Below are 15,112 nucleotides of genomic sequence, written 5' to 3' on the forward strand. Positions count from 1 at the left end.
GATGAGTGTCTCACTGGGTGTTAAGGCCTCTGCACTTTGAATTTGTATGCGTGCAAATGCAGAACAGACTCCTCCGAAGCACAGCAGCTGTCACACCTGACAGGCAGGGTGCAAGGGAGACCTTGTCTGTCTGTCCTTCGCAGGACCTTGCACCGTGATCGTGTCATGAGTCGGCAGTGAAGCCAAGGGGATGAGGCATCTACTGTAGAAGAGGAACAGAATGAGGTAGCATCAGTGACGTGTCCCTGATGTCAGTTGACCATGTCACTTGCACTGGGGCAGATAGAGTAAGGACCCTAGACATGAGAAAGTAGTGGGTTCAGGCTAGCTCGTCTGATATAGTCAGAGGGGCAACCAAGAATTAGAAACATAAATTTGAAGAATTCATGAATCACTCCCCCAACAAGTATTTATTAAGCCAGGTATTAAGCCTTAAGATGGGGTTGCAAATTACTCATCTCAGCCCCCAGGGAGCTTTAGTGGAGGACACAAATAATTATCAAGTAATTTACTCGAGTGTGGTAAGTAGCATAGGGAGAGAAATAACAGATGCAGTTAAGTCCACCTAGAGGGGTCCTACACCGGTACGAGTGGGGTGTGAGAGGACAGGGAACGCTTCTGGGGAGAAGCATCTGTGTGCACAGACAAAACTGGAACTGCGGTCTCATGAAATTCTGTTTGTCCTCTTGAGAGGTGATGCGCTCTGTTTTATCTGCTAGTCACAGAGAAAGAAAATGTCCTGATGCACCAAGTTTATGCTCCAGCCCACTAAGAGATCCCAGCCTGCTGTATTTAAAGACACTGGTTTATCTCCCCTTTTGAAGATTAATGTGAGCTTTCAAATTTGGGGGCATGTCAGTATTAACTATCGAATGCTAAGTTTTCGTTGCTCAAGAGCATGATTTTCATTTGCAGGCAAAACAGTCCCAATGTTCGGTTTCAGAAACTGTTACTCTATTCATCAAAGTAATAGTCTACTAAAGTAACATCCGTTTCTTCTTTATATATTCATATTCAAACTAAAAATTTTATTTTCAAAGTTTTGCAGTCATTTTCAAGGGGCTTTTGAATAACACTTTATATTATTTACAAAGCACTAATTAAATTTCTTTGGACATTTTTAATAAATGTTTTCAGTTTCTTTTCTTAATTCAATTGTCTAACAAAGTACTCTCAGAAATCTAGTAAGTTTATAAGTGTAATGAACCTAAATTTATGCTGATTGTGAAATTACAAGTCGGAGTGAATTACTCAGTTATGTGTTTATTGTTGGCAACAAAGTCATTGTTTACACAGAAAATGTCTGGAAGTCTACTAAACAACTACTGCAACTAGTAAGTGAACTTGAGCAAGGTCCCAGGATACGAGGTTAATGTGCAAAAATCCGTTATCTTTTATATACTAGCTGCACACAATTGGAAAATGAGTGGAAACAAACCCACTTACAGTAGCATCGGAGAGCACACAGTACCTAGAAATACATGTATCGAGTTCACTACACTGGAAACCGCAAAGCCTTGTTGAGAGACCTGGACAACCGAGAGCTGTGCCGTGTTCCCGGATTGAAGGCTCCCCTTGTTAAGATGACGGGTGAAACCGTGAGAGCGGCCTGTCTTCCAGGGGCCCCAGTCTGTCCAAGTAGCAGGTGTGCCCAGTGTATCTGAGCCCACTACCGGCACCCATGCGATTTGAGTTTCTCCAGGTTGGAAGGCACGCTGAAGCCGACTTACAGTGCCTTGTCTATGCCTCAGGGGGGTGGTCACATAGCCCACGACCGAGTGTTTTCTTTAATCACTGGATCTGCTCAGAGAAGTTTGCCTCCTTAAGCCCAGAAGGTTATATCTTGACTGGTATTTGCTTTACATTTAGGTCTTAAGATGTGTCATTGATTCTTATGTAACTTGAGAGATCTTTGAAGTTGATGGAGTTTTGTATTGTCATATTCTTAAGGTCACCCAGATTTGTATATGCTGAAATTGGTTTAAGTCCTTTGGCTTAAAGTTGCAGTTTCCAAGAATCTGTCAGTGACCTTAAGTGAGGACTTACTACTGTTCAAGTCTAAACCGTCTGTATTTAATAGCAGTTGTACCTTTCCGAGCTTTCCTTGTCTGTTGCTAACAGGCCTCTTCGTTTCTTAATTCTGGTGGTACTAAGATACCAATTTTGCATGTTTTTTATTTTGTGTTTCATTCTTATGTATATTCACATATATGGGCTTTGGGTAAGAAATGTCACTTTTAAGTTGGGGAGGTGACAGATTATTTTTCTCTTCTCTACTACATTAGCTCTAAACTTAGGACCATAGCACAGATTTTTATGTTCTTTTTATCAAGGGGTCTGCTCTCAATCTTGGTCAGTATTTTAATAACTTTTGTATTTTACTGGGGTCTAATTTTGTTGTATTGATCAGGTATTCCAAAGATTATGTCCCTAACTAGATGTTTAACTGAAAACTGTCTATAGCTAAACAAAATTAAATTCTGTGGTTTATGGTATTACCATCATCATGCCTGTTTTAGAGAACTCTACAGTCATACACGCCTTGGTTTAGAACAACTCTTTGCTTTGTTTATGACGTACCTGTCTTTGTCTGCGGAGCACCTGTGTTCTCGGATGTGTCGGCCTGTTGAGCCTAGACAGACTCTGCACTGGGACACAGCGCCCATTGGTTTTCTACTGTGCAGCCAGACCTGCTTTGTAAACAGGGTTTTACGCTAAATAAACATTACTTCAGTATGCTGGGAAAAACTTAAATACAGCTTATGCTTTTCTCATTTTTTTAACTCTCGATGTCAAGTTGCAGAGGTAATTTACATGACTCGACAGTGGCGGTGAAGTTTGGTGCAGGAGCCTGAGTCTGAAGTCGAAAGCAGTGTCAGGGACTGAGTTCTGATTTCACCCTGGAGTCTGAGTTGCGCCCTCTGTGCAAAGCCCTGCGCGCACCCACCCGTCCTCAGGGAGCAGCCTGACAGCTGCTCGTGGGAGCGCGATGCGCCCACAGAGCCCGTCTTGCAGTGCCGGTGCTGGCTGCGCCTTCTTCAGTGGTTCCTCGCCTGCCGTGCGAGACTCCAAAGCAGATTTAACAATCTAAAGCGAATTATTGCTCTTACAGGTGCTTTGATCTTCACTTTAAACTAATTTCTCAAACCTCTGAATTAAAAAAATGTTTTTGATCTTAATGAACTGAGAAGATGTGGGGATGGAGACTGGGTGCTGTGATACACTGACTAAATGTAAATAAGGATGTTTTGACTAGCTCACTACATTTGTATAATCCTTGTACTTTAATGTTTTCCTAAAAGTCACATGGAATCTAGTGATGATGGATTGAAGAGTATTTTTAATGTCTTTTAAAATGCACCCTATTGTTAAATCCATCATTGCAAATCCTTTGGTAGAACAGTCTGTTGTCCAGCTAATCAGCTACCTTGTAACACTGCCATTGTAAAGCATAGAGTGTTCTAACATGTTTTTTTCAAAGTATGAAGTCTACATTCGAGAAGGCTAGAAAAGGCAGAAGGGATTATTTAGTTTATTTGCACTTTCTGAATTTGCCAGTTTGCTTTGGAAACAAAGTCCGGGCTTTAAATTACAAACTGCAGCCGTTCCTTTCATAACTATACACTTGGAAGTCTTGTTGAAAACATTGTGATTTTTGCCTTGGCTGGTGTGGCTCAGTTAGCTTGGGCATAGTCCCATGAACCAGAAGGTCATGGGTATGATTCCCAGGCAGGGCACATGCCTAGCTTCTGGGTTTGGTCCCTGGTCAGGGTGTGTATGGAAGGCCGATGTTTCTCTCTCACATGGATGTTTCTCTCTGTCTCTCCCTTCCCCTCTCTAAAATCAAGAAGTGTGTCCCCAGGTGAGGATCAAAAAGAGAAAATATTATAGTTTTTAAGGGGAGAGGAATGTGCATAGATTAAAAAATGGTGCTTTACAACTCTACTTTGTTTTTAGTTATAATAACTTCATTATTTTGTTTTTTAAGATACATTAAAGAAATAGTTGAGGTTTTTTAAACGTAACAAACATGTTTGGACTACATGTTTGAGACACACTGCTCTGAAAAGGGCTGTGATTCTGTACTCCCCTGTGGTTGCCCTAGGAAGCCTGTAACAGGTTCAAGGTTGTAACTGGGCAGCCTGGTCCTGTAGCCTGCTGCAGTGTAAGTGTAACACGAACATTTGTGGGGAAGGAAGAAGGTTTTCCTTGAGAGGGTACCAAATTTGAAGGGGCTGGGAGCATCCCTGCTCCAGGCCAACCTCTTCCGCAAAACATAAAAATTCCCTTGTTCCCAGAAGCACAGAAATCCAAGCCCTGCCCAGAAGTTCCCCACCATTCCTCATCTGTGCTTTTGGAGCCCAGGGCAGCTATACCCACGGGTCTCTCTCTCTCTCCAGCTCTCAGGCTTTCTCACCGTGGCCCGCACCCTTGTGGGTTCCAGAGTCACCGTCGTCTTGCGCAGCATTCTCTCTCTCCCTGGCGGGGACATACTACCAGGTTATTGCACACAGTCATTTGTGGGGCCTGGTGCACCAGGCTGCTGTTGCCCCCCCCCCCCAGGCTGGCACACAGTCCTGCCCGTGTCTCCCACATGCTGCTCTCAGCACAAGAGCAGGAGGGGCACAGCCCTGGCCGAGCCCACGCAGTGCAGAGCAGCCCCGTCTCAAGGGTGGGTGCCCAGAGAGACGTGTCCCAGCATGGGACTCCACCTCTGCAAGTTGGCTCCCACCCATGCGAGGCAAAGGCCCCAAGTGGGCCTGGTGTCTGCCAGTTTTTTGACCCCTCCGGTGCCTCACCCCAATCAGGGGTGTGGAGCAGGGAGGAAGAACGGAGTTCTGCCCGTGTTCTCTTTTAAATTTTCCCCTCGGAATCCAGTGCGCTGTGGGAGTGACCAGCTAACCAGCATCCAGCATGTGCGTCAGTCTGCACAGCTCTTTGCATGGGGCGGGGCGTCGCCTTACTATGTTTTGTGACCCTCTCAACCTGTTCAGCCACATTACTTTGTTCACCATTGTCTTAGGCAGCAGCCTCCTCTGCAGCCCCTTCCATTTCCTCCTGGGGAAACAGGCTTTTTCCCTGGCTGCTGTTATAATCTACCACCTTGGGGCTTCTTTCCCCCCCTTCTCTTCCCCCTGGGGATGGGAGGAGGGGTCTCTCTGGCAGGATTGGGGTCTTCCCCGCTCCCCAGCCATCTAGCCAGACTGACCCTGTTAACAAGATTATGTAGAAATACTTGGAATATAAGAGGAATTCTGAAAGATTTGTTTTAAACTTTAAAAAACTGTAGTTTAGAAAGTCTCACTGAGGGACTTGTGACTAAACCATTTGCTGAGCACCATGAGAAGGAGTTGATTTCTGTGTCAGAATCAGTGTTGGTGGGAGAGAGTCCCAGGAATGGCCAGGAACACAACACGCTTTCTCCTACTGCTACTGTTCTCCAGGGGTTCGGTGTTATCAGTGGTAAAGTTCTGTCTCAGCGGACGTGGCTCCTGGTTAGCCCGCTGCTTTAATGATGACAACGGGCTTTTAACGTTCTCACGATCACATCCTCTGCACCTCTTCATTGTTGAAACATTTTGCTGCCAAGTAGATATTTTCAGTAGAGTGTAATGAAATGGAAACAAACCCCAAAAGCATCATGTCATTTGGGGAGATCTGAGTCAGCAGGTGACAAGTGGATTCCATCTCGAGCCAGTGTGGACTAATGAAAGTGCAGCAGACGCTCCGGAACAGCACGGAGCATCCCACTGGACTGGCAGTGCGAGAAAGGGGTGCAGCGTCTAATACAGATTAAAGCAAAAGTGTCAAATCCTCGAACAGCTGTAAGAGGTTAAAAAAACCATTTTTCCCTCTAAGCAAGAGAATAACACTCCAGGAGAGACAGGGCAGAGCTTGCCCAGCACTTTCTGTTTGTCATCTTGGGGGCGGGGGGAGTTTGCTCTGGAAGGCGTGTCCGGAAACGATAGAATGGAAGCACTCAGGTGATTACGTACACGGCGTGGGGGACCACCAGGCTTTGGAGCAGCCGCAAGGCAGTCTGTGGCTCGTGGGTATCTGAAAACTATCTGTAAATTCAGCTCAAGCAGTTCACATTGGCTGTGATTCGCTGTCAGGTTTGGGCCCAGATTCTTCTCTTCAGGCAAATCTTTGGTTGAGCTTTGCCAGTTACTGAAAGATCTGGAAGCATGGGTACTCTCCACACCATGTCTTTGATTCCGGAATTCTTGACCTTTCTGGAGAAGCAGACGGAGACTAGTCTGGGGTATGAGGCGTGAGACAGCCTTTCATTCCAGATAACCCTAGGGTGTTATGGCGGGTTGTTTGTATTAGTATCATTTCCTAACATCTCATTGTGGTCAATTAACCAGAGTTTATGAAGATTTTGGGTACCACCCCTGTTCTAAAGATGGATCAACACAGCACAACTTAAAGCTGTTTATGACCTGATTAATTTTAACATTTATATCACGTTCAGAAATGAAGGAAAATAATCCAAGAATGATTTGAATTGAAAATTCAGACACTGAGTAATAAACATTTGGAACTATTTAACAAGAAAGCTGATAAAAGCTCTGAAGATATGCCTTCTAATGCTAGTCTCTGAAGAGTCTGAGAGCAAGGTCAGCACCGCGAACCGCAGACACTCGCTGGGTGCCTGCCCAGTGCTGCGCTTCCCGTCTGGTCGGAGAACACGGTGCCCGGGCCTTGTGAATACAAGGAAGTGAAAGATTGGCCTCCTCGGTTAGTTTACTGTGAGGTTGGGAAGCCTCCCACACGTGAAGTAGTAAAGAACAACCAGAATTTTGTCCTTATGGGGGTTTTTTCCCATTAAAAAGCGCCATTTTGATTGATGTGTTAATTAGCTTGATTGTGGTAATCATTCCACAATGTGTATCTGTATCGAAATAATCGTACACCTTAAATATATACATTTTGAATTTTTATTTATCAGCTATACCTTAATGAAGCAGGGGGTAGACAGCCTACTGACTGGGAGAAAACACTCTGATGTGGGGTTAATTCCCAAAACATATAAAGGACTCGTGCAACTCAATAGCAGAAAACCCCGAACAATCCAGTTTAAAAAGAGTAGAAGATCTGCATGGTTACTTTCCCAAAGAAAACGTACAGATGGCTAACAGGTACCTGAGAGGTGCTCAGCATCACTAGCCATCAGGGTGGGTATCAGAGCCACAGGGAGCGGTAAACATCACCCCACACAGAATGGCTGTTATCAAAAGGACCAGAAGTGGCAAGGACTCCAGTTCCCCCACGTCCTTGCCAACACTTACTGTTCTGAAAGCAGCCATTTTAATGGGTGCGAAGTGGTATCTCGTTGGTTTAGTTTTCGTTTCCCTGGTGATTGGTGATGTGAAGCATCCCTTTCATGTGCTTGTTGGCCGTTTGTATATCTTTGGAGAATGTAGTTTCTTTAGGTCTTTTGCCTGTTTTTTAATCAACTTATTGGGTGTTTTTGTTGTTGAGTTTTGGGAGTTCCTCCTTTATTCTGGACATCAATCCCTGTGAGAGATACATGATTTGCACTACAGTTGATTTTGTTTGTTGACCTCGTATCCTGTGATTCTGCTGAACTCACGTGTTATTCGGGAGGGTTTGTTTTATGGAGTCCATTCATTCTTTTCCAATATGTGTACCTTTTCGTTTCTTTCCTTGCCATGTAGCATTGACCAGCACTTTCAGCATTTGAATAAAAATGGTGAGAGCAGACATCGTTGCCTGTTTCTCGTATTAGGGGGAAGCATTTACTTTTTATCAAGTTTGGGGTAGATTTCTTCCATTCCTAGTTTTCTGAGAGTTTTCATCGTACATGGTTTTTGAACTTGTCACTTGTACTTTGTGCATCAATTAATGTGATCATGTGAGTTTTCTCCCCTAAACTGTAAATATCTGAGCCCTGGCTGGTGTGGCTCAGCTGGTTGGAATACTGTCCTGTGCACCAGCAGGTTGCAGGTTTGGTTCCTGGTCAGGGCGCATATGTAGGTGGTGGGTTTGAGCCCTGGTCAGGCATGTACAGGAGGCAGCTCATCAATATTTCTTACACCTCTCTCTCTCTCTCAGATAAATAAATACTGGTAATGTGTAGATTACATTGATTGGTTTTCAAATACTGAATCACTCGTATCTCTGGAATAAGTGCAACTCCTAAACTCTGCTAATAATTTGTAAAGGGTTTTTGCATCCCTGTTTATAAGGGGCACTGGCTTGTAGTTTTCTTTTTTAGTACTGTGTTTGTCTGGTTTGTGTTCCCTCCTTTATTTTCTGAAAGAGATTGTGTAGGATTGGTGTTAATTCTTCTTTAAATGTTCAGTGGGAATCTCCAGTGAAACCATTGGGGCCTGGAGATCTCTTGTCTGGAAATTAACTGCAAGTTTAATGTCTTCACTAACTGTAGGGCTATTTACCTGATCTATTGCATATTGGGTGGGGTGTGGCAGTTTGTACTACTCAGGGTTATTGCCACAGAATTTTCTTTCTTGACGGGCTTTTCCTTTCCTGATCCTTTGATTAGAAGGAAAAGGCTTTCCCTGGTGCTCTTTTTCAGGGGGTGTGTGTGTTGGCATTGCAGGGTGGCCAGAAGCAAAACCCGGAAAACGCACCACCGTGTCCTCCCTCCAGTCTCAGAGTGCCCGTGGGGCTGCCTTCTCATCTCCCTTCCAGTGTCTCATGTCGTGACCCAAAGTGTCCAGGGCTTTCTGTGTGGGTGGCGGGACAGTAGGGAAAAATAGGTCTTTCTCACCTTCCTGGAAGCCCTCCTGTTCTGTTTTTTAGTGGTGAGGAGTATGTAAATGATCACTCTTGTTTAGCTGTGCATTTTTTACTATACTGTGAAGGAATTAAAGATGTCATAGGTAGTTAATCTATAATAAATGAGTAATTGAGAAACTCTAAAGTTAATTTACTGCCTGGTCAGACTCAAATGTGATAGAATCTGATTCAAGTTTTATAACAGGCTTTTTTGTGTCACTCTGATATTACTTACTATCTCAACTGTTTCAGACAGATTACAGCAACCAGTTTGCAGTTTAAAAATTCAGAGAAGAAAGCCAAGTTTTCGAAGAGTAAAGCAGTGGCAGTAACAAAGCACAGTTACAGTAGATAATACCCCTGTGACAGTCCCTTCCTCCTGAGGTTTTGATGTTCTTAAATTGAATTTTAAGGGACCATCAATCTCTCTCTGTTCTTTTTCTCTGTTATCTATGGTTAATATACTAGGTTGTTTATTCTCCACAGGTTCACTTTATCAAATAACAAGTCAAATGAAATGGAAATCTGCTAAGTTCTAAAATAAAAGCCGGGGTGGAGAACGTGATTGCACTAAGATATAAACGAGGTTATTTCGTGTGTTCTCACTTGCTCTGCCGTGCAGGCACTGCCGAGTGCCGCCTGTCCTGAAGCTTCAGTGGGAGCGGAGGTGGAAAGAAGCCGCGTGCGCGTGGCGGTGCAGGGGTTTCCTGCTACACCTTCCTGTTTGTTGCTGTTGGTTGTAGTCATTCTCAGTCCTGAAGCACTTACTGTTTTGTAGCCAAAATGGCAAGGAACTGTTAATGCCCCCTTACATTTGTGCGCTGGCGTTTTTAAGGTCTCCTGTGCCTGTCTGACTGCGTGATGGGGGGTATCTATTTCTACATCGTGTGTGTAGCCCCCCTCCAGAGACTGGTGGCCGCACCGTGTATCCTGCACACCAGAATTTCTTACAGCCTCCCAAGTGATTCTAGTGTGTCCCCAAGGTCGAGAACCACGACGCTGAAGCTCGGCCACATTCAGTGCCCTCTTCTCTGAGGACGCTGGCAGAGCTCCCTGTGGCTGCCTCCCAGGCCAGTGGTGCTGGTGCTCAGACAGGCCTGCAGAGGCGACTTCACCCCCAGACACAGGCCCAGGCACTGCCTGGGGGGCTCTGCATGGTGATCAGGCCCAGCAGCGCCCTCCGCAGCTCCCTCCTCTCTCTTCCCAAGGCGGGGATAAGCCCTGGACAACACAGAGGCAGGGCCCTGACAGGGACTGCTCCGTTTGCTCCACGCAGCTCTGGCCCACAGCGCCCGTGAAGGCAGCGGGAACTCCAGCACTTGCTTTCCTTTCTGCCCAGGGGAGTTCTTCGCTGTGCTGAGATCAGCAGCGCTGCCTGTGCTGAGATCAGCGGTGATACGAGCTGCTCCTAACAGGGCCCCGGGCACTGGATGCTTTGTATTTGTTCACTGGCACTTTGACTCCCTAGACAGCTTCTTATTTAAAAACTTTTCTACTAGAAACAGGATTGATTGTGTGCCTGTTACTAAAAATCTGATGTGGAAGGCGAAAATCCCTGGCACGCCCCAGCGCCCATGAGCACACTCGCAGCCCTGGCTCTGGGGAGGTGCGCTGTGGAAGAGCCGTCGGAAGGCTTCTGGGTCTTCTCCGTGCGTGTGCATTTTAATTTCTGATGGTTTAATTTGACAACACAGTGTTTAATTATGTCACATTTAAACAATTTTACATATAAATAAAATTCTAAGTAAAGTTCTGTGGCTTTATATTAAAATTAGGATATCTTGAAAATATCACTGTATAATAAACTTCCTCATTCTTTTAAAAATAAACTATATTTTAAAACAGTTGAAGATTTACAGAAAATTTGCAGAGATCATACAGAGCATTTTAATGTACCCCACACCCAATTTCTTCCCTTAGGGTTTACTTTTCTCCTTCTTTTTCTTAATAGACTATTATCCCAGCGGTGGATGTACAGAGGAATTGAGTGGCAAGTACAGAGGATTCTCATATGCCCCCCACTGCCCGCATTTTCCCAGTTACTGACATCTTGCATTAGTGAGATACATTTGCTCCATTGATAAGCCAGTTTTGATGTATTATTAGTGACTAAAGTCAGGAGTTTACATGGAAGATTCACATTCCATGGGTTTTGACAAATGTATATTGACAGGTATCTGTCACTATAATATCACACAGAATGATTTTATTGCTCTAAAAATTTCCTGTGATCCACCTGTTTATCCCTTCCTTTCTTCCCAATTTCCTGACAACCACTGATCTTCTTGCTGCATCCAGTTTTGCATTTTTCAGAATGTTATATAGTCATGTGCCACTTAATGATGGAATACATTCTGAGAAATGCATCCTGTCGCGATTTGGCTACGTACAAACACCACAGAGTGCGCTTACACGGACCGAGATGGGTCAGCCCGCTGCACACCTAGACTGTGGCCCACCTTACCGCTCCCGGGCTACAAGTCTGCACAGCGTGTTTCTGTACAAACAACACGAGATCAAATCAAGCGCACGATAACACGATGCAATCAGCAGAGGCAGTGAACACGAGATACGTGAGGCTGCTGCCAGCGTAACACGGCGGACTGGTTTGCAGCACGCCTCCGTTAGGAGTGGAAAGGGTGTGCTCCAAAACAACAACCAGGAAGTACAGTAAATGCATGAACCAACAACAGTCGCTGGTTACCGTGATCAGGTGTACGTTGTTCCTAATTGTATGTGCTGTACTTTGTACGACTGGCAGCACCGTAGGTTTGTTGACGCTGGCATTGCCACAAACAGGTGAGGGACGCATTGTGCTGTGACGTCAGGATGGCTGCAGGGTCGCTGGGTGACAGGAGTTTTTCAGTCCCATTGTAGTTTTAGGGGACCAACAGCACACGTGGATTTTTGTTGACCCAAAAGCACTTAGGCATGACTAGTTGGAGTCGTGGAGAATGTAGCCTTTTCACATTGGCTCCTTTCACTGAGTGATGCACGTGGAAGGTTCCTGCCTGTCTTTTCGTAGCTTGATCATTTATTTCTCTTCACCACTGAATAGTAGTTCATCATCTGGATGTACCATAGTTTATTCATTCACCTATTGAAGGACATCTTGGGTGCTTCCACATTTTGACAGTGATAAATAAAGCTGCTATAAATGTTTGCAGGTTTTTGTGTAGACGTAAATTTTCAGCTTCTTTGGGTAAATAGGAAGAAGCACAATTGCTGAATCATATGCTTGAGTTTATGTGTACCTGTTCTATTTTAATGGTTGCATTCTGCAGTGTGCATTATTGGTAATAACTGCCCCACAGATGGACACTGAAGTTTTATTTTTGCTATTACAAATAACACTACGACATACTTTAAATATACCACATCCTTTTGCATGCATGCAGTCTCCACAGGACATATTCCTAGAAGTAAGATTACTCTAAGGTGGTGCGAATCAGCCCTGGCCTCCTAACCTCAGCAGCCCACAGTGTTATCAGGGCTCCCTAGGCTGGGGAGGAAGATTTCAGATGGACCTGGAAATTGCAGATTAGACTTAAAGATTGTAATTTGTAGGTCAGACTCTAAAATTCCAGAGACATGGCCCTAGCTGGATTGAGTGGATTGAGTGCTGGTTTATGAACCAAGAGGTCACTGGTTCAGTTCCCGGTCAGGACATGTGCCTGGATTGCAGGCCAGGTCCCCAGTTGGGGACGTGCAAGAGGCAGCCGATCGGTGTGTCTCTTGCAGATAGTTGTTTTTCTCCCTCATCTTTCTCCCTTTCTTCCCTTCTCTCTAAAATAAGTAGTAAAAATCTTTAAAAATAAAAGATAAAAATGGATGAAATTTCCCAAGGAGAAAACATAGAGCAAGAGGAGAGGATGACCTCAAAGAGAACACGGTGTGGCTCCGCCATTTAATGGTCATGGAAGGAATGGCCCTGGTGGAAAGAGAGTAAGCAGGGTGAGTGTGTCAGGAAAGCCCATGGCAGAGTGGACCTCAGGGAGGAGGGAGTGGTCCTCTGAGTTGACACTTTGCTGAGGGCGATGAAACGTGTCATTGTATTAAAAGAGGAGACCCTTTGACCTTAGTGAATACAGGGAAGGTGACTGAGCCAAGATACACATTGCAGTGGATTCTGGAGTGAGTGGGAGGTGAGGGAATGGCCATTAAAGGCCATTAAATGAACACTCCTTAAAGGGGAGAAAAGGCAGTAGGCTGTAACTGGAGGGTGAGCAGAAGGTTACAGGGAGTGGCGTGTGGTTTCGTGAAGTTAGGGCACAGGAACTAAGCAAGAGAAAAACTGAGTACAGAAGATAACTGTAATCTCCAGAGATTATATGCAAATTGTGGTGAGACCAAGAATGGGTAAGAGAATAGACTTCCAGATGGAGAGAGACCCTTGGCCAAGAAAAGTCCATTCATATTTGCCTCTGAGGTGAGTACTGTAATTTCAATTTGATTCTATGTCCCAGGAAATGCTCAGAGGTTTTACTGCTTAAGGGGCACTTGGAGATTTCTCCAGTTTGATTGATTCCCTTGTAAGGAATCAGAGTCATCCCAATGCTGAATTCACTCTTTGGAAATGAGTATTGTGGCCAGCTTTTGTCCTGAGTGCAATTTTCAGGGAGGTTACCAGAGATTACCCATTCCCACCACGTTACTAGTTTTTCCGAGTGGTCGCATACCCAGAGATTTAAAGCTACTGATTGAAAGAACCTAATTTGTGGAATCAGCCAGCATCGTTGATCCTACGATGAACTGATTTGGTGTGTTTGATTCTGAATAAAACCATCGGCTACCCATGTATTAAGTTATGTTAAACATAGTATTACTTTTTCCTAGGCCTGTTGTTATTTTGATCACTGAATTTCCGCATACTGGGAAGCTGGTAAGGATCTGTAACGTATCAGAAGAAACAAAACCGTATGAAAATGCCTCAGTGGGCTGGAGTGATAAGAAGTATGTCAGAACAAAATTTAACGAAGGATAAAGTGTGAATAATGCTTGGACTACAAACCACACACAATATAAAGGGAGTCTGAAGAATGTAGTTTATCATTTGTTAATTTTTTGTTTTGAAGTAATTTCAAGTTCACAGAAAAGTTATAAGAATAATCCACAGACCCTCTTCATACCCTTTACCCATGTGATAACGTGTTACACATTTGCTTTACCATTTTCTCCCTCTTACTCGGAGTAATGGGGGAGAAAATGGGAACAACTGTATTTGAACAACAATAAAAAATAAAATTAAAACGTATATAATTAAATGGACAAAAATAATCAAAAAAAGGAAGTAACTCCATACTGCTTCCCACAATGGCTGCACCAGTGTGTATTCCCTACAGTTAGCTCAGCAGGGTTCTCTTTTTCCCACATCCTCACCAACACTTGTTATTTATTGATTTATTGATGACGGCCCTTCTGACAGGTGTGAGATGATAACACATTGTGGTTTTAATTTGCCTTTCTCTGATGTTTAGAGATGTCAAGCATCTTTTCGTAGGTCTCTTGGTCTATTGATTTCATTGTCTATTGGCCATCTGTAAGTCCTCTTTGGAGAAATGTCTATTCAGGTCCTTTGCTCATTTTTTTAAATTGGGTTGTTTGGTTTTTTGGCGTTGACTTTTATAAGTTCTTTATACATTTTGGATATTAATCCCTTATCAGATGTGTCAGCGACTATCTTCTCCCATTGAGTGGGCTGTCTTTGCATTTTGTTGATGGTTTCCTTCGCTGTGTACAAACTTTTTAGTTTGATGTGGTCTCATTTGTTTATTTTTTTTGTTTGCCTTGCCCGAGGAGACCTATCAGAAAAGATATTGCTGTAAGAAATGTACTAGATTTTACTGTTTATCTTTTCTTTTAGGATTTTTATAGTTATGAATCTAATATTTAAGAATTTAGTCTCTTTTGAGTTTATTCTTGTGTGTGGTGTAAGAAGGCGGACTGATTCCCTAATTCCATCATTCCTTCTCCTTTCATGTTGGGCATTCTTCCGTCCCTTCTTCCTGTTTGTTTATATCAGTGTGAACTCATGGAATCTTACTTTAGTCAATGTATTACAATCCATTACTCGCATAATTTATTTTGAGTGCTCAAATTGTCTCAGCTTTGGCCACCTTTTCAAGGTGACTCCTGTATTCTTTTGACATGTCCCATCATTCTTTGAGCATTTGCTCACCTTCTGGCACAAAATACTCCAGGCTCATCTTGTACCTTCCCTGACCCAGCTGTGCAATTAGGCACTTCTCCCAGGAGCTTGAGTTTCTTTTCACAGACAGTAATATTTGGAAAATGAGGCCTGGGCAGTACGTGTGTTCACTGCTCCCGAGGCTGCATTGCGTCC

The 15,112-nt window shown here is 44.0% G+C and overlaps 1 protein-coding gene across 5 annotated transcripts in view; it reads left to right on the forward strand.

The window, feature by feature from the left end:
• Window positions 1-15,112, forward strand: part of ATE1 (arginyltransferase 1) — a 129,862-nt gene that overhangs the window by 100,124 nt on the left and 14,626 nt on the right. Inside the window, exon 13 of one of the 5 annotated variants that reach the window (XM_037059613.1) lies at window positions 6,479-6,838. The exons of the other annotated variants lie outside the window; for them this stretch is intronic. Within the exon in view, the coding sequence (XP_036915508.1) occupies window positions 6,479-6,510 (32 nt within the window). The 3' untranslated portion in view covers window positions 6,511-6,838. Of the gene's footprint in view, window positions 1-6,478; window positions 6,839-15,112 lie in introns of those variants that run through there. 5 annotated transcript variants of the gene reach the window in all.

Source organism: Sturnira hondurensis, unplaced genomic scaffold (genome assembly GCF_014824575.4).
Source record: "Sturnira hondurensis isolate 20B ecotype Veracruz unplaced genomic scaffold, ASM1482457v3 Scaffold0011253, whole genome shotgun sequence".
Taxonomy (NCBI): Eukaryota; Metazoa; Chordata; class Mammalia; order Chiroptera; family Phyllostomidae; genus Sturnira; species Sturnira hondurensis.